We start from the raw sequence: 21,588 nt of genomic DNA, 5'->3' as shown, positions 1-21,588 counted from the left end.
CTTCTTTCTTTTGTCATCCTTTGTTGAAGAAGCAGAAATGCTCTACTCTGAGCTAGCTGAATACCTCAGGTGATCCAATCACAAGACATATATATGTACAGCCAATAATCAACAGCTAGCTCCCAGTAGTGCCCTGCTGGTCCTTAGTTTTCCTAGTTATGCTTTTCAACAAAGGATAACAAGGGAACAAAATAAAATTTAGATAAATAAAATCATGAAAGAAAATTGTTGGGTTTCATGTCCCTTTAATCATTGAAAGTTTAATTTTAAGTTTCATGTAATTTTTTTAAAAAATCCTAAAGAATATTATTTTGTTTAGTCTTTTTTAGATTATTTTTTTGAGGTTTAGACTGTAAACACAAGAGCCAGTAACAGAGACGTTTTGCTTTTAGTAATTCTAGACAGAGATGTAAAGTTCATTAATGCCCCTTTTAGTTTAACTGGTATTAACAGAAACCCCAAGGATTTAATATTCTATAGCAATATCCTATCTGAATGATATGGGGCCACACTGGAACCTCCAGAAGTAAATGAGGAGAATTGCTGTAGTGGAACATACAATATAGGTCACTTTGTGCCTCTGTATAGCACATTATAAATGATAGAAAACTACTAGAATTATATATAGGCATCAGACTAGCACACAGCTAAATTATATGTAGTGCACACAGCACAAAATCACACACAGCTAAATTATATGTAGTACACACAGCACAAAATCACACACACAGCTAAATTATATGTAGTGCACACAGCACAAAATCACACACACAGCTAAATTATATGTAGTGCACAGCACAAAATCACACACACAGCTAAATTATATGTAGTGCACAGCACAAAATCACACACACAGCTAAATTATATGTAGTGCACACTGCACAAAATCACACGCACAGCTAAATTATATGTAGTGCACAGCACAAAATCACACACACAGCTAAATTATATGTAGTGCACAGCACAAAATCACACACACAGCTAAATTATATGTAGTGCACAGCACAAAATCACACACACAGCTAAATTATATGTAGTGCACAGCACAAAATCACACGCACAGCTAAATTATATGTAGTGCACACTGCACAAAATCACACGCACAGCTAAATTATATGTAGTGCACACTGCACAAAATCACACACACAGCTAAATTATATGTAGTGCACACTACACAAAATCACACACACAGCTAAATTATATGTAGTGCACAGCACAAAATCACACACACAGCTAAATTATATGTAGTGCACACAGCACAAAATCACACACACAGATAAATTATATGTAGTGCACAGCACAAAATCACACACACAGATAAATTATATGTAGTGCACAGCACAAAATCACACACACAGCTAAATTATATGTAGTGCACAGCACAAAATCACACACACAGCTAAATTATATGTAGTGCACAGCACAAAATCACACACACACCTAAATTATATGTAGTGCACACTGCACAAAATCACACACACAGCTAAATTATATGTAGTGCACACTGCACAAAATCACACACACAGCTAAATTATATGTAGTGCACACTGCACAAAATCACACACACAGCTAAATTATATGTAGTGCACAGCACAAAATCACACACACAGCTAAATTATATGTAGTGCACACTGCACAAAATCACACACACACCTAAATTATATGTAGTGCACAGCACAAAATCACACACACAGCTAAATATATGTAGTGCACAGCACAAAATCACACACACAGCTAAATTATATGTAGTGCACACAGCACAAAATCACACACACAGCTAAATTATATGTAGTGCACACTGCACAAAATCACACACACAGCTAAATTATATGTAGTGCACACTGCACAAAATCACACACACAGCTAAATTATATGTAGTGCACAGCACAAAATCACACACACAGCTAAATTATATGTAGTGCACAGCACAAAATCACACACACAGCTAAATTATATGTAGTGCACACAGCACAAAATCACACACACAGCTAAATTATATGTAGTGCACAGCACAAAATCACACACACAGCTAAATTATATGTAGTGCACAGCACAAAATCACACGCACAGCTAAATTATATGTAGTGCACAGCACAAATAACACACACAGCTAAATTATATGTAGTGCACAGCACAAAATCACACACACAGCTAAATTATATGTAGTGCACAGCACAAAATCACACACACAGCTAAATTATATGTAGTGCACAGCACAAAATCACACACACAGCTAAATTATATGTAGTGCACACTGCACAAAATCACACACACAGCTAAATTATATGTAGTGCACAGCACAAAATCACACACACAGCTATATTATATGTAGTGCACAGCACAAAATCACACACACAGCTATATTATATGTAGTGCACAGCACAAAATCACACACACAGCTATATTATATGTAGTGCACAGCACAAAATCACACAAACAGCTAAATGATATGTAGTGCACAGCACAAAATCACACTCACTGCTAAATTATATGTAGTGCACACTGCACAAAATCACACACACAGCTAAATTATATGTAGTGCACAGCACAAAATCACACACACAGATAAATTATATGTAGTGCACAGCACAAAATCACACACACAGCTAAATTATATGTAGTGCACAGCACAAAATCACACGCACAGCTAAATTATATGTAGTGCACAGCACACAATCACACACACAGCTAAATTATATGTAGTGCACAGCACAAAATCACACACACAGCTAAATTATATGTAGTGCACAGCACAAAATCACACACACAGCTAAATTATATGTAGTGCACACTGCACAAAATCACACACACAGCTAAATTATATGTAGTGCACACTGCACAAAATCACACACACAGCTAAATTATATGTAGTGCACAGCACAAAATCACACACACAGCTATATTATATGTAGTGCACAGCACAAAATCACACACACAGCTAAATTATATGTAGTGCACAGCACAAAATCACACACACAGCTATATTATATGTAGTGCACAGCACAAAATCACACAAACAGCTAAATGATATGTAGTGCACAGCACAAAATCACACTCACTGCTAAATTATATGTAGTGCACACTGCACAAAATCACACACACAGCTAAATTATATGTAGTGCACAGCACAAAATCACACACACAGATAAATTATATGTAGTGCACAGCACAAAATCACACACACAGATAAATTATATGTAGTGCACACAGCACAAAATCACACACACAGCTAAATTATATGTAGTGCACACTGCACAAAATCACACACACAGCTAAATTATATGTAGTGCACACTGCACAAAATCACACACACAGATAAATTATATGTAGTGCACAGCACAAAATCACACACACAGCTAAATTATATGTAGTGCACAGCACAAAATCAGACCCACAGCTAAATTATATGTAGTGCACAGAACAAAATCACACACACAGCTAAATTATATGTAGTGCACAGCACAAAATCACACACACAGCTAAATTATATGTAGTGCACAGCACAAAATCACACACACAGCTAAATTATATGTAGTGCACAGCACAAAATCACACACACAGCTAAATTATATGTAGTGCACACTGCACAAAATCACACACACAGCTAAATTATATGTATTGCACACTGCACAAAATCACACACACAGCTAAATTATATGTAGTGCACAGCACAAAATCACACACACAGCTAATTATATGTAGTGCACAGATCAAAATCACACACACAGCTAAATTATATGTAGTGCACAGCACAAAATCACACACACAGCTAAATTATATGTAGTGCACAGCACAAAATCACACACACAGCTAAATTATATGTAGTGCACACTGCACAAAATCACACACACAGCTAAATTATATGTATTGCACACTGCACAAAATCACACACACAGCTAAATTATATGTAGTGCACAGCACAAAATCACACACACAGCTAAATTATATGTAGTGCACAGCACAAAATCACACACACAGCTAAATTATATGTAGTGCACAGCACAAAATCACACACACAGCTAAATTATATGTAGTGCACACTGCACAAAATCACACACACAGCTAAATTATATGTAGTGCACAGCACAAAATCACACACACAGCTAAATTATATGTAGTGCACACAGCACAAAATCACACACACAGCTAAATTATATATAGTGCACACTGCACAAAATCACACACACAGCTAAATTATATGTAGTGCACACTGCACAAAATCACACACACAGCTAAATTATATGTAGTGCACAGCACAAAATCACACACACAGCTAAATTATATGTAGTGCACAGCACAAAATCACACACACAGCTAAATTATATGTAGTGCACACTGCACAAAATCACACATACAGCTAAATTATATGTAGTGCACACTGCACAAAATCACACACACAGCTAAATTATATGTAGTGCACACTGCACAAAATCAAACACACAGCTAAATTATATGTAGTGCACAGCACAAAATCACACACACAGCTAAATTATATGTAGTGCACAGCACAAAATCACACACACAGCTATATTATATGTAGTGCACAGCACAAAATCACACACACAGCTAAATTATATGTAGTGCACACTGCACAAAATCACACACACAGCTAAATTATATGTAGTGCACAGCACAAAATCACACACACAGCTATATTATATGTAGTGCACAGCACAAAATCACACACACACAGCTAAATTATATGTAGTGCACAGCACAAAATCACACACACAGCTAAATTATATGTAGTGCACAGAACAAAATCACACACACAGCTAAATTATATGTAGTGCACAGCACAAAATCACACACACAGCTAAATTATATGTAGTGCACAGCACAAAATCACACTCACTGCTAAATTATATGTAGTGCACACTGCACAAAATCACACACACAGATAAATTATATGTAGTGCACACAGCACAAAATCACACACACAGCTAAATTATATGTAGTGCACACTGCACAAAATCACACACACAGATAAATTATATGTAGTGCACAGCACAAAATCACACACACAGCTAAATTATATGTAGTGCACAGCACAAAATCACACACACAGCTAAATTATATGTAGTGCACAGAACAAAATCACACACACAGCTAAATTATATGTAGTGCACAGCACAAAATCACACACACAGCTAAATTATATGTAGTGCACAGCACAAAATCACACACACACCTAAATTATATGTAGTGCACACTGCACAAAATCACACACACAGCTAAATTATATGTAGTGCACACTGCACAAAATAACACACACAGCTAAATTATATGTAGTGCACACTGCACAAAATCACACACACAGCTAAATTATATGTAGTGCACAGCACAAAATCACACACACAGCTAAATTATATGTAGTGCACACTGCACAAAATCACACACACAGCTAAATTATATGTAGTGCACAGCACAAAATCACACACACAGCTAAATTATATGTAGTGCACAGCACAAAATCACACACACAGCTAAATTATATGTAGTGCACACTGCACAAAATCACACACACAGCTAAATTATATGTAGTGCACACTGCACAAAATCACACACACAGCTAAATTATATGTAGTGCACACTGCACAAAATCACACACACAGCTAAATTATATGTATTGCACACTGCACAAAATCACACACACAGCTAAATTATATGTAGTGCACAGCACAAAATCACACACACAGCTAAATTATATGTAGTGCACAGCACAAAATCACACACACAGCTAAATTATATGTAGTGCACAGCACAAAATCACACACACAGCTAAATTATATGTAGTGTACACTGCACAAAATCACACACACAGCTAAATTATATGTAGTGCACAGCACAAAATCACACACACAGCTAAATTATATGTAGTGCACACTGCACAAAATCACACACACAGCTAAATTATATGTAGTGCACAGCACAAAATCACACACACAGCTAAATTATATGTAGTGCACAGCACAAAATCACACACACAGCTAAATTATATGTAGTGCACACAGCACAAAATCACACACAGCTAAATTATATGTAGTGCACAGCACAAAATCACACACACAGCTAAATTATATGTAGTGCACAGCACAAAATCACAAACACAGCTAAATTATATGTAGTGCACAGCACAAAATCACACACACAGCTAAATTATATGTAGTGCACAGCACAAAATCACACACACAGCTATATTATATGTAGTGCACAGCACAAAATCACACACACAGCTAAATTATATGTAGTGCACAGCACAAAATCACACACACAGCTAAATTATATGTAGTGCACACAGCACAAAATCACACACACAGCTAAATTATATATAGTGCACACTGCACAAAATCACACACACAGCTAAATTATATGTAGTGCACACTGCACAAAATCACACACACAGCTAAATTATATGTAGTGCACAGCACAAAATCACACACACAGCTAAATTATATGTAGTGCACAGCACAAAATCACACACACACAGCTAAATTATATGTAGTGCACAGCACAAAATCACACACACAGCTAAATTATATGTAGTGCACACTGCACAAAATCACACACACAGCTAAATTATATGTAGTGCACACTGCACAAAATCACACACACAGCTAAATTATATGTAGTGCACAGCACAAAATCACACACACAGCTAAATTATATGTAGTGCACAGCACAAAATCACACACACAGCTAAATTATATGTAGTGCACACTGCACAAAATCACACACAGCTAAATTATATGTAGTGCACACTGCACAAAATCACACACACAGCTAAATTATATGTAGTGCACAGCACAAAATCACACACACAGCTAAATTATATGTAGTGCACACTGCACAAAATCACACACACAGCTAAATTATATGTAGTGCACACTGCACAAAATCACACACACAGCTAAATTATATGTAGTGCACACTGCACAAAATCCCACACACAGCTAAATTATATGTAGTGCACACTGCACAAAATCACACACACAGCTAAATTATATGTAGTGCACACAGCACAAAATCACACACACAGCTAAATTATATGTAGTGCACACTGCACAAAATCACACACACAGCTAAATTATATGTAGTGCACAGCACAAAATCACACACACAGCTAAATTATATGTAGTGCACAGCACAAAATCACACACACAGCTAAATTATATGTAGTGCACAGCACAAAATCACACACACAGCTAAATTATATGTAGTTCACAGCACAAAATCACACACACAGCTAAATTATATGTAGTGCACAGCACAAAATCACACACACAGCTAAATTATATGTAGTGCACAGCACAAAATCACACACACAGCTATATTATATGTAGTGCACAGCACAAAATCACACACACAGCTAAATTATATGTAGTGCACAGCACAAAATCACACACACAGCTAAATTATATGTAGTGCACACAGCACAAAATCACACACACAGCTAAATTATATGTAGTGCACAGCACAAAATCACACACACAGCTAAATTATATGTAGTGCACAGCACAAAATCACACACACAGCTAAATTATATGTAGTGCACAGCACAAAATCACACACACAGCTAAATTATATGTAGTGCACAGCACAAAATCACACACACAGCTAAATTATATGTAGTTCACAGCACAAAATCACACACACAGCTAAATTATATGTAGTGCACAGCACAAAATCACACACACAGCTAAATTATATGTAGTGCACAGCACAAAATCACACACACAGCTATATTATATGTAGTGCACAGCACAAAATCACACACACAGCTAAATTATATGTAGTGCACAGCACAAAATCACACACACAGCTAAATTATATGTAGTGCACACAGCACAAAATCACACACACAGCTAAATTATATGTAGTGCACAGCACAAAATCACACACACAGCTAAATTATATGTAGTGCACAGCACAAAATCACACACACAGCTAAATTATATGTAGTGCACAGCACAAAATCACACACACAGCTAAATTATATGTAGTGCACAGCACAAAATCACACACACAGCTAAATTATATGTAGTGCAGTGTGTAATCATGTGATGTTCTATCATTGCACCATCCTATTCACTCCTATACACACAGACAGCTGTATATGAAATGGCAATAACATCTCACAGGATTTCACTTCTTATAAACATATACTGTTTATATTCAAAGGGACATTCCAGCCCAAACTGGAGTCCACAGGGATGCATTTCAGTTTTGAATAGAAGTATTTTTGTAATATAAATGTATTTCCAAAAATGCTTCTAATAAAAGCTATAGCTGTTTCAAAAAAATATTTAAAGGGACACTGAACCCAAATTTGTTCATTTGTAACTCAGAAAGAGCATGCAATTTTGAGCAACTTTCTAATTTACTCCTATTATCAATTTTTCTTCGTTCTGTTTGCTATAATTTTTTGAAAAAGAAGGCATCTAAGCTTTTTTTTGGTTTCAGTACTCTGGACAGCAGTTTTTTATTGGTGGATGACTTTATCCACCAATCAGCAAGGACAACCCAGGTTGTTCACCAAAAATGGGCCGGCATCTAAACTTACATTCTTGCATTTCAAATAAAGATACCAAGAGAATGAAGAAAATTTGATAATACGAGTAAATTCGAAATTTGCATAAAATTTAATGCTCAACCTGAATCATGAAATTAAATTTTTCGGCACAGTGTCCCTTTAAGTATGCACCGTGCACCAGCATTTTAAACACAGCACTTGCTCAGATGGCTTAAGGTGCTTGTACCATCTGGTAATGACTCAATTTGTTAATTGCTTGCATGATACAATCCCCACTGTTGCTCTGAGCAGCTGCAGTATTCAAAATGCTTGTGCACTGAGAATATCTAGTTATGCTTCACATGCCCGTGCAGATAAAAATCTTAACACTAAAACAGTGATATCTTTTCCTAGAAACATTTTTGCCAATACACGTACAGTATATTGTAAATATGTTTCTATTCAAAGATGTAATTCATCTATGTGCATTCATTTTTTCACCGGAATGTCCCTTTAAATCTCTAGGCAGATGAGGGAGAGTCTCTGTCTCTGATCAGTGAAACCAACACAGCTACAGTCGGTGGTCTGAACCCGGGAGCCATTTATTCCTTCCAGGTGAGGGCAAGAACAGAGGCTGGCTATGGGCCGTACGGCGGCAGTATGTACTTTCAGACGGTGCACGGAGGTAAGTGGTACAGTAAGTACAGTCTCTGCTTATTCAGCCCTTGCTCCCCAGCATACAAATAGTGCTAATCTAGTTAAAGGGACAGTAAATACTCTGAGATTGTGATATAAAATTATCCCCTTTACCAGTCATTTAAGTCTGATCATTATGGCTTTTCCAGTGCTGAACACTGAAGCACATGACAGGTGTCACAAGCCTAGTCTTGCACTATATCTCTCCCTAGTTTGTAGTTGATCTTATCATTTTTGCTGTCACTTAAAGGGACACAGAACCCAAATTTTTTTTTCTTTCATGACTCAGATAGAGCATGCAATTTTAAGCAACTTTCTAATTTACTTCTATTATCAATTTTTATTCGTTCTCTTGCTATCTTTATTTTAAAAAGAAGTAATCTAAGCTTTTTTTAGGTTCAGAACTCTGGACAGCACTTTTTTATTGGTGGATGAATTTATCCACCAATCAGCAAGGACAACCCAGGTTGTTCACCAAAAATGGGCCGGCATCTAAACTTACATTCTTGCATTTTAAATAAAGATACCAAGAGAATGAAGAAAATTTGAGAATAGGAGTAAATTAGAAAGTTGCTTAAAATTTCATGCTCTAGCTGAATCACGTAAGAATTTTTTTGGGTTCAGTGTCCCTTTAACAAAATGATAGTGGTAAGCCCTGTATTCTCAAGTCCCCATTGGCCTCTCCAACTGAGGAACATGACAGGTGAAGTTTGAGTTTAAAGGAACAATTGCAGCAAACACAGTGTTAATCTGTTATAATACAGGGTAAGTCACAATCTTTCAGATATCCTGATAATAAGGTTTTGGTTTCAGCTGATATGGAAGTGTATTTGTTGGGTGATCGCAATCCAAAATAAATTCTATTTTAAATGATGTGATCAGACATCAGACTAGTATACGTTTACGCTGTGAACTTGTGCACATGCTTAATTGGATCTTGTTCCCCAGAAAGTGTGAATATAAAAAGACACGCGCTTGCAATTTCTGACCGAGGATTGGATTCTGATTTGCTGATCATTTGAAGAAGAAGGCAGCTACGTAATGGTGGGGGGAGTTCGGCTGCCATATTTACCCGGTATTAGAGAAGTTAGCGACAGTGATTAGTACAGAAGCAAGGCGGCAAGGCAGAAGGGGTATAGTGCAGGCGGATCTTCCGTTTTTATTTCTTAATATCAAATAATGTTACCGCAAGTGTTGACTGTCCCTTTAAGGTTACAGTACATATGTTTTAAGTTAACCCTTTGTACAGTGTGTCAGGGAAATTCTCATTTACATATGTCTGCTGAACCTATTATAATCCAACGCCACTTGATTAACAATCTGAATGCCAAGATGCGTTTACTGGACATGTTTAATTAATTATCATATTTGGTAGGCAATTTGTTTCTATTACAAGAACTTTTCTCATCTTCTATAATGGGATTTTAACAATTCTATTACTGCAAATAATGAAACCAATAAGTGACAAGGTTTACTACTGTAGCTGCATAATGTCACCAAAACGGAAAACTTCACTGTAGTGAACACAATTTAAGTATTTCCTTTTACTATTACTTTAAGAAGATGATGACAGGAGCTTCTGGATGTTGTAAAACATGTTTTTTTTTTTTTTTTTTTAAACAAGTAGTCGCCAATAAACAAGACAAAATGGCAAATGGTTAAGTCACATAAGATTTCCAATTCAAATGAAAATGACAGCACTGAAACTGACAAGTAAAAATGCAAGCATGAAATCAGAACAGGATTGCTACACATAGTGATATCCATGTTCTTGTATTTTCTGCACATAGCTGTACAGCATGGCATGTGTTAAATACATATATACATTGGTGTCTTTGTAGACGCACTATACAAGAGTAAATAGAGCTTTAATGAATTTAGATCTGACATACAAATACACCTCTAAAAGTTTGTCTGTGGCCATTTCAGAGTATCATAATAAAATGATTCCTAATATAATATTTGCAAATATGTCATTATGGTGATTTTGGGGCTTTCTTAAAGGGACAGTCTACACCAGCTGTTATTTTGTTTAAAAAGATAGATAATCCCTTTGTTACCCATTCCCCAGTTTTGCATAACCAACAGTGTTATATTGATATATGTTTTACCTCTATGACTACCTTGTATAAAGCCTCCTTATCTCAGATTTTGAAAGACTTGCATTTCAGGCAATCAGTGCTGACTCTTAAATAACTCCACTAGGATGAGCACAATGTTATCTACAGTATATGACACACATGAATAAACAGTACATGTTATTAGCTATTCCCAGCCAGAGATAAGAGGTGGACTGAATAGTCTTAGAAATCAGCCTATAAGCCTACAGAGATTTAGCCTCTAACAAAAGATACAAAGAGAAAAAAGCTAATTTGATTATAAAAGTAAATTGGAAAATTGATTAAAATGACATATACCAGTATGACTCTCGGCAGGGCCCTCTGATCCCTATAAATGTCTCCTTGTATTCCGCCTATGTTTATAGCGCTGCAGAATCTGCGCTCTCAAATTAACGATAATAATGACATGCCCTATATGATTACTGAAAGTTTAAATTGGATTTTATAAATGTTATAAGTGTAAAATGGTGTTGAAAACCTCTAGAAAGTATATGAAACATGGATTATGATAGCTGATTGTGGTTCAGTGGAAAATGACACATTTCAGATTTAAATCACAGTAAAAGCAGGTAAAAGCTTGCAAAGTTGTTTCTATTAATATGTAATTATAAATAGAGAATTGTAAATGAAATGTCTAATTATATATAGTAAAAAAAACTTTGCAATATATTTTCATTAATTATATTGTCTCATTTTCATGTAATTTTATTTTGATAATTGGGGGCTTTCCAATTCTTTTTTCAATTTCACTTAGTTGCACTCAATATTGACACATGTATAACTGTCCCCCGTTGGCCTCAGCAGAGAAATACACATAGGTTACAAGATGAGTGGTCCAATTGCTTCATTCTCAGGCTAATCTTTGTTTCAGATATATTATTCTAGAATTTATTTAGCGCTATATTATAAGTGAAGCTGTAATTTGCATTCCCACTTTAACTCCGCTAGAAGTAAGATTCCACGTCTGGTAGTGTGCGTATCACAAGTTAAAAGTAAAAAGTGTCTTGCAAATATACACATTTAGACATGTACATGCATGTATCTCTATGTTAAAGACCCTTGCAGAGTTTTTTTTTCTAACACCTGAGACCTCATATCTTTGAACTTTTTATGCAATATATTTTTTTATAATTTTTATCAGCCATTGTAATTATTAATGTAACTGAACTATTAAATGTATTTTTGTTGTGTTTTGTGCATTTTTTTTTTTTGGTCGAGTATAACAGTTAACAAGAGCTCTGAAATCACGCTAACCTCACGCGTTTGCTTTTACTTTCAACTCATAATACAAGTGCTCCTTCCAACACTTGCAAAGGGCAGTGATAAACCTAATATCCCTCGCACACAACAGTAAGCGTGCCACTCATAATCTAACCCAGTGTTTATTATACCTCTTCTCTTAAAGGGACAGTCTACACCAGATGTTTTATTGTTTAAAAAGATAGATAATTCCTTTATTACCCATTCTCCAGTTTTGCATTAATATACTTTTGACTTCTGTAATTACCTTGTATCTAAGCCTCTGCAGACTGCTCCCTTATTTCAGTTCTTAAGACAGACTTGCATTTTAGCCAATCAGTGCTCACTCATAGGTAACTCCATGTGCGTGAGCACAATGTTTATCTATATGGCACACATAAACTAACGCCCTCTAGCTATTAAAAACTCTCAAAATGCCCTGAGCTAAGAGGTGGCCTTCATGGGCTTAGAAATTAGCATATGAGCCTACTTAGGTTTAGTTTTCAACAAAAAATACCAAAAGTATAAAGCAAATTTGAAGATAAAAGTAAATTGGAAAGTTGTTTAAAATTGCATAAACTAATTCATGAACATTTATTTTTGACTAGACTGTCCCATTAAAGAGAGTTTATAATTCTGAATATGCACACGGCTATTAATTATTTCTGTTCTACCTGATGCAGGGGCGTATTTTGGCCTAGGCAAACAAGGCACTTGCCTAGGGCAGCAGATTGGTGAGGGGGCAGCAGTTTTTTGTGGCTATAGTTGTAAAAAGTTTACAGATATTGTAGAAGTATTATGCAGGTATACAATGAGAAAAAAATAAGGGGCATAATAAGAGAATACCCATGGAGTAACTCTGAACCTAGCTATTGCCTTTAGTTCTGTTGGCTTTCAGCACTTAGTATTCTGTTTGGTGAAGCATTGTTTCAAAAAAATCTATGTTTATATATAATGCATCGATAGATAGATAGATATATTTGTCTGTGTTTGTGTGTGTGTGTGTATGTGTTTAACTGTGTGTGTGTATGTGTATTACTGTGTGTGTGTATGTGTATAACTGTGTGTGTATGTGTATAACTGTGTGTGTATGTGTATAACTGTGTGTGTATGTGTATAACTGTGTGTGTGTATGTGTATAACTGTGTGTGTATGTGTATAACTGTGTGTGTGTATGTGTATAACTGTGTGTGTATGTGTATAACTGTGTGTGTATAACTGTGTGTGTATGTGTATAACTGTGTGTGTATGTGTATAACTGTGTGTGTGTATGTGTATAACTGTGTGTGTATGTGTATAACTGTGTGTGTGTATGTGTATAACTGTGTGTGTATGTGTATAACTGTGTGTGTATAACTGTGTGTGTATGTGTATAACTGTGTGTGTATGTGTATAACTGTGTGTGTGTATGTGTATAACTGTGTGTGTATGTTCATAACTGTGTGTGTGTGTATAACTGTGTGTGTATGTGTATAACTGTGTGTGTGTGTATAACTGTGTGTGTATGTTTATAACTGTGTGTGTGTGTATAACTGTGTGTGTATGTGTATAACTGTGTGTGTATGTGTATAACTGTGTGTGTGTGTATAACTGTGTGTGTATGTGTATAACTGTGTGTGTGTGTATAACTGTGTGTGTGTGTATAACTGTGTGTGTGTGTATAACTGTGTGTGTATGTGTATAACTGTGTGTGTATGTGTATAACTGTGTGTGTGTGTATAACTGTGTGTGTGTGTATAACTGTGTGTGTATGTGTATAACTGTGTGTGTGTGTATAACTGTGTGTGTATGTTTATAACTGTGTGTGTGTGTATAACTGTGTGTGTATGTGTATAACTGTGTGTGTATGTGTATAACTGTGTGTGTGTGTATAACTGTGTGTGTATGTTTATAACTGTGTGTATGTGTATAACTGTGTGTGTATGTGTATAACTGTGTGTGTATGTGTATAACTGTGTGTGTGTGTATAACTGTGTGTGTATGTGTATAACTGTGTGTGTATGTGTATAACTGTGTGTGTGTGTATAACTGTGTGTGTATGTGTATAACTGTGTGTGTGTGTATAACTGTGTGTGTATGTGTATAACTGTGTGTGTATGTGTATAACTGTGTGTGTATGTGTATAACTGTGTGTGTGTGTATAACTGTGTGTGTATGTGTATAACTGTGTGTGTGTGTATTACTGTGTGTGTATGTTTATAACTGTGTGTGTGTGTATAACTGTGTGTGTATGTGTATAACTGTGTGTGTATGTGTATAACTGTGTGTGTGTGTATAACTGTGTGTGTATGTTTATAACTGTGTGTATGTGTATAACTGTGTGTGTATGTGTATAACTGTGTGTGTGTGTATAACTGTGTGTGTGTGTATAACTGTGTGTGTATGTTTATAACTGTGTGTATGTGTATAACTGTGTGTGTATGTGTATAACTGTGTGTGTATGTGTATAACTGTGTGTGTGTGTATAACTGTGTGTGTATGTGTATAACTGTGTGTGTATAACTGTGTGTGTATGTGTATAACTGTGTGTGTGTGTATAACTGTGTGTGTGTGTATAACTGTGTGTGTATGTGTATAACTGTGTGTATGTGTATAACTGTGTGTATGTGTATAACTGTGTGTATGTGTATAACTGTGTGTGTATGTGTATAACTGTGTGTGTATGTGTATAACTGTGTGTGTGTGTATAACTGTGTGTGTATGTTTATAACTGTGTGTATGTGTATAACTGTGTGTGTATGTGTATAACTGTGTGTGTATGTGTATAACTGTGTGTGTATGTGTATAACTGTGTGTGTGTGTATAACTGTGTGTGTATGTGTATAACTGTGTGTGTATAACTGTGTGTGTATGTGTATAACTGTGTGTATGTGTATAACTGTGTGTGTATGCAAGTGTTTTGCAAGTCCTTGTGAACATTTACTTTGGAAATTCCATGAAAAAATAAATAAAATCACACTACTCCCTGTCAAAAAAGGTTTAAAACCTTGGGGGGGGGGCAGCAGAATTTTGAGTGCCTAGGGCAGCACAAAACCTAAAAACACTGACCTGATGACTACAGATGTCTTTTGCTCTGATTTCCCAGGTGAGCCGCGCACAGACATATCTCAGGATAGACTGCCTCTGATTGTAGGATCCTGCCTTGGCGCTTTAGCCTTTGTCGGAATCTCCATCATTCTCATCTTGATTCTCCTTTTCAAGAGGTTTTAGATAACTTTATATCTCTTTTGTTAAATGATCTTCACATCTCTTTATTCTCAAATGCTCCTTATATCTATTTGTCTCTGGCTTTTGTAATTGCTCTAACCAAGATTCATATTAATAACTAATCTAAACTGATATAGAAAATACTGGTATCATCTTGTCACATGTTCTTTAGTGCATGATTTACACTAAATCTTCTCCTGCTAGATATTTTTATATTAAATATAGACATCTTTATACTGTAGCCTCAATATCTTTTACTCTTTTTGTATAATTTATGTGCAATGTATGTTTATTTTATTTTTATCTATATATTTTTAGTAAAAGAAGAGAAACGCCATACACAGACAGACTGCAGCACTACATCAGTTCTAGAGGTGAGTAAATAAATAAAGACGTAAAAACTACTCTATTGATCGATATATCATCTATCTATCTATTCTTTTATCTATCTATCTATCTATCCATCCATCTATCTATCATCTATCTATCATCTATCTATCTATCTATCTATCTATCTTTTTATGCTGATCTGGCACCTATGCCCTTTGGTTTATAAAAAGCATATAGATTCACTAGGGGACACAGCATTCACTAATTTGGAGATAAAACAGTTAATAATAATAATAATAATAATAATAATAATAATGTATCAGGCTTATTTTACTTTTTTAAGCTTCATTTGTAAATTAAACTAGTAGCAGATCAGCTAAAAATGCAAACCAATTCCTTTGTCTATCAGCCAGTACTATTGTAAAGGGACAGTAAAGTCAAATTTAAACGTAAATGGACTGGATGGAGCACGACAAACACCTTTCCAATTTACTTTTGTTATCAATGTTGCTTTGTTCTTTTGTGATCATTTATTAAAAAGCAATTATAGGTGCGCTCAGGAGCGTGCATGTGACTCTAGTCATCTGACAGCAGCATTTGCAACATTGTTTAGACTGCTAAAGACACATGCACACTCCTGAGCTCCTGTCAGCCTACCTAGCTTTAGTCTTAACAAAGGATATCAAGAGAACAAAGCAAATTTGATAAGAGAAGTAAATTGGGACATTGTTAAAAATCACATGCTCTATTTAATTATGAAAGTTTAATTTTGACTTTACTGTCCCTTTAATTAGATTTTATTATGCTGAACGGCTTCATTTTAAGTGATTGTGGGTATTGACACTTGATGTTGCCTAATATTCTGTTAGCTGATGGCACGTTATGTCACCTGTCATTACCCCTGTTTAGTGATTTACCATAGGTAAAATGATGCACATCTGTTTTCAGGTTTAGGGGTAAGGTATTATATTGACCCATCCACATATGAAGACGCCGCTGAGGCTGTTCGCGAGTTTGCTCGTGAGATTGATGTGTCGTTTGTGAAAATTGAGGAGGTGATTGGCACAGGTACTGTATATCACATAAATAGTTATTTTTACTTTTGTCTGCAATATCTTTAGTGATAGGTGATGGTTAGCTGGATCCTGTGTTCTGTTCTTCTATGTAATAAAACCATACCTCTGTGTGCCTCAGGTGAGTTTGGAGAGGTTTGCCGCGGCAGACTGTGCCCTCCTGGGAAACGAGAGTTATGTGTGTGTATCCGGACTTTGAGGTCCGGGATAGGAGACAAGGAGAGAAGAGAATTCCTGACTGAGGCGAGTATCTTGGGACAATTTGACCACCCAAATGTTGTCCGTCTAGAAGGAGCTGTGACCCGAAGTCGTCCAATTATGATTCTCACCGAACATATGGAAAATGGAGCCTTAGACGCTTACCTTAGGGTATGTATGCAAAGTTTTATGTTATAATGTGTTATAGTTATGTTAGCAAAAGTTACATTTGTGCTAAATAGAAATCAGTTGGTATTTTTCATCTTATTTGTTTTTGTGTTTATGTTATTCTGGATCTATGACTTTCTGAGCTTGACTTTTGCACATAAAAAAGGAATAAAAGTATGCTGATTGTTTGGCTAAATTATAAGAATGTAGAGTTTCTATACAGCACTCATCTACTGCAAAGTATAAATAAAATATAACTATAGTTGTTATATATTAAAAATGTATGCATTTAGGTTGGAATCAACAAAGATCATTTTTTCTACTCTGTGTAATCGAACCTCCCTTACAAACACACTAAGGGGAATTTCAGTGAGTAAAATATTTATCAAATTTGCAAGTTACTTGTAAACAGAGACCATTTTTATTCCCAAACCACTTAAAGGGACAGTCTACTTGATTTTTTGATTGTTTACAAATATAGATAACGCCTTTACTACTCACTCAGCTTTGCACAACCAACATTGTTATAATAATATACTTTATAACCTCTAAACTTCTAAGCCCCTGCATGCCGCCTCTTATCTCAGTGTTCTTTATTAGCTTGCTCAGCTAGATAGAGCTAGTTCACGTGTACCATATAGATAGCATTGTTCTCACTCCCATGGAGTTACTCAGGAACCAGCACTAATTGACTAAAATGCCGGGGAATGTGTAATAAAGGGATAATCTGTATTTTCAAACAATAATAATTTTCAAGTAGACTGTCCCTTTAATTGTTTCATTGGGTTTTCTCTATAACTATGATTGCATCGTGTAAAAAATGTTATGTATTAAAGCATTTTATTATTGCACTGCTGGGAGCTAGCTGCACACATCTGAAGAGACGATGACAAGAAGCATATGTGTCTAGCTGTCAATTACAAGCTAGTTACTAGCAGTGCATTGCTATTACTGCACTATACTCCTGAACAAAGTAAATTGATACTAGAAGCTTTTAAACTGTTTAATATCATTTTGTAAATTCTGCTGCTAATTCTTATACTTTAGAATGAGACACCTTTAGGGAATTAATAATAAAACAGCTTAAGGGAATTATTAGGTCACAGTAACTGGTCACGTTAGCAACATGTGAAGTAACAAAATTGTATAACAGTACTTGACTAGGATTAAGCACATGGGTTAAAGGGACAGTGTACTATAAAAGTGTTGCCCTTTTAATGTGTTCTTAGTGATATATTTTATTTGCTGGAGTGCATACAATTATTTTAAAATATCTAATTTACCTTAATTAAATCAATTAAAATAGATTATTGTGCCTATTCAATCAGCTATCTATTCTCAAATTGTAAATACTTAAGTAACAGTTATAGAAAAGCTAAGTAAACAAGGCCAGCAGACAAATGTGGAATGCGAGTGATATATATATATATATATATATATATATATATATATATATATATATATATATAAAACCATTGGTTAAAGCACCCCAACCAAGCTCAGGTGTGCTCATGACAGTGTAATAGGGGCATATGTATCAAGCATATGTATCAAGAATTTAAAGGATTGGAGAAACTTTCATCTAAATAGTGAATATTTGGGTGTGCATGTATATTATTATATTATTTCACGTTTTATGTTGACAAAAGTTATCTGGGATTTGAGGTCAACTAATTTTGTAGTTATAAATATATAAGATATTACTGCTGTAACATGTGGTGGTAATTGATATTACACATCCTCTGTCAAATATATTGATACATATCTGTAATCTTTCACCTGAGCAGTGTGCTCTGATACCAACCTTCTCATTCACACATATATATATATATATATATATATATACGGTCCTCATAGTAGTAAATCTGTCCTCCTGGGCCAACAGCCTGAGTGCTTGCATGAAAAAGTATACCTCAGTGGAAGAAAGCACTCACAGGACTTCTCAATAGTGGGTCAAACAAAAGACTTAGTGTTTATTAACGTTTCGGGGTTCACACAGACCCCTGATGAAGGGGTCTGTGTTAACCCTGAAACGTTAATAAACACTAAGTCTTTTGTTTGACCCACTATTGAGAAGTCCTGTGAGTGCTTTCTTCCACTGAGGTATACATATATATACATATGCATATTTAGACATGTATATGTATGTATATATACAATATAGCCCTTTGCATTCAAACACCTTATCATATACCTTATAAATTTTTAAAATTTTTATATTAATCATTTTTATCAGATAGTGTTTATATGAGTGTAACTGTAATTTACAATATATTTATGTTGTGTTATCTCTTTAGCTCGTCCGACGAGTGTAAAATGCAATTGCACTCTTGTGATCAAGTTTACTTTAAACTTGAAAATCACGTGCTATTTCCGAAATGCACAAAAACCCGATATTGCTCATGTGTAACAGTTAGAATGCCACTTGTAATCACTTCCATATTGCTTCTACTGCCGTCACTCTTGTGACAATGACCAATAAGAATTTCTTATAAAAGATATAAATGCTATAAGAATGTCTTATGATTTAATTGAAGATCTCTGAGTGTTTTCTCATTTGTGTCTTAGCAATGTGAGGGTGGTCTCTCAGGCCTACAGATAGTTTCTATGCTACGTGGAGTAGCATCGGGTATGCGCTACCTCTCAGATCGAAATTATGTTCACCGCAGGCTGGCAGCTTGTAGGATTCTTGTCAATGGACAGTTGGTGTGCAAAGTTTCTGGGATGCGTGGACCAGGAGAAGCGGTAAATGCTTATACTAATACTATGTCAATTTTATTTCTAATATCTCCGTATTCAGGAGGTAGTAAATATTAATTTATTTGATCTTATGTAACAATAGAAAAACTCAATAAGTTCTCCAAGCAAACATATATAGCCTTGTCTTACTAATTTCTCAGATACTTTGGAGCCCAAAATTCTGAAAATTCTGTTTACATTGCTGGTGAGCAAAAGCAAGCATCAAATTATTAAACAATTCAACTAATGTTATTGGGTTTTATTTGTCTATATGTTTGAATGTTTCACACACAGATGGAAATTTTATCAGGTGTTAAGTTTTACACTAGATTTTCATTTAAAATACATTTTTCTATTGTATATTATGCCGAGATTTTCATGTATTTTCTTATTGATTTTATATATAAAGTACTAGAATCACAATAATTTCTTTGAATTATTTTATTTTATATATTTGTGTTTGGCACAATTTAAAAATGATTCACAAATGTTAATACTAGTTGTAAAAGGCATTCTTACTATGTATGCATAGTAGAGGAAGCCAGAAACGAAAGTCAATTCCCTACAACATATGTTAAGCCAAATACTGTTAATTGGCTAAATGTAAACTGAGAGCAAATTATTGTTTTTGGGCTGCCATTGACATTAATGGCAGCCGAAAACAACCTTCATCTGTTATAATTTTGGCAAGCACAAAATGTAAATCCAACAGTTTTGCAAACTGCTTTTTTAGCAGCCTCTTTAACAGCTAATGGCCAGCCAAAAAATAATATCACCACCAAAGTAATCTCTGGCCTAGATTACGAGTTTTGCGTTATGGTGCGGTACGTCTATTACCGCTGAAAAATTGGCCATTGTGCTGGAATGGCCGTTAACACATATTACGAGTCGCAGTGGTATAGCTATACATTTTAGCCTGTAATGCAACATCCATTCTGCACTCAAAAAAAATTACGCTTGAGTGTGGGATTTTCCATAGCACCGTATTACAGTTTGTGCGGTCCGGCTAAAATGCTTGCGCTACATCCTATACCAACACAATCGATTCCGCGATCTAAGACCAGTAGTTATAGATTTTGTGAAACAAAAATGTTCACACTAACACCCATAAACTACCTATTAACCCCTAATCCGCTACCCACTCACCCAAATCGCCAACCCTAAATAAATCTAGTAACCCCTAATCCGCCTCTCCCCGACATTGTAGACACTAAATAAACTTATTAACCACTAAACTGCCAGCACCCCACATCGTAACGAATAAACTAAACCTATTAACCCCTAAACCGCCGGCCCCTCACATTGT

The 21,588-nt window shown here is 35.4% G+C and overlaps 1 protein-coding gene across 1 annotated transcript in view; it reads left to right on the top strand.

Annotated features, from left to right (window-relative positions):
* LOC128640552 (ephrin type-B receptor 5-like) overlaps positions 1–21,588 on the top strand; it is a 147,622-nt gene that overhangs the window by 112,292 nt on the left and 13,742 nt on the right. The window contains exons 8-13 of the mRNA XM_053693021.1: positions 9,038–9,197; positions 15,653–15,770; positions 16,093–16,148; positions 17,053–17,172; positions 17,299–17,546; positions 20,112–20,285. Coding sequence (XP_053548996.1) covers positions 9,038–9,197; positions 15,653–15,770; positions 16,093–16,148; positions 17,053–17,172; positions 17,299–17,546; positions 20,112–20,285 — 876 coding nt within the window. The remainder of the gene's footprint in view (positions 1–9,037; positions 9,198–15,652; positions 15,771–16,092; positions 16,149–17,052; positions 17,173–17,298; positions 17,547–20,111; positions 20,286–21,588) is intronic.

This window comes from Bombina bombina, chromosome 9 (assembly GCF_027579735.1).
Source record: "Bombina bombina isolate aBomBom1 chromosome 9, aBomBom1.pri, whole genome shotgun sequence".
NCBI classification, from domain to species: domain Eukaryota; kingdom Metazoa; phylum Chordata; class Amphibia; order Anura; family Bombinatoridae; genus Bombina; species Bombina bombina.
Note: the sequence above shows the minus strand (reverse complement) of the source record. Positions and strands in the feature narration are given on the sequence as shown.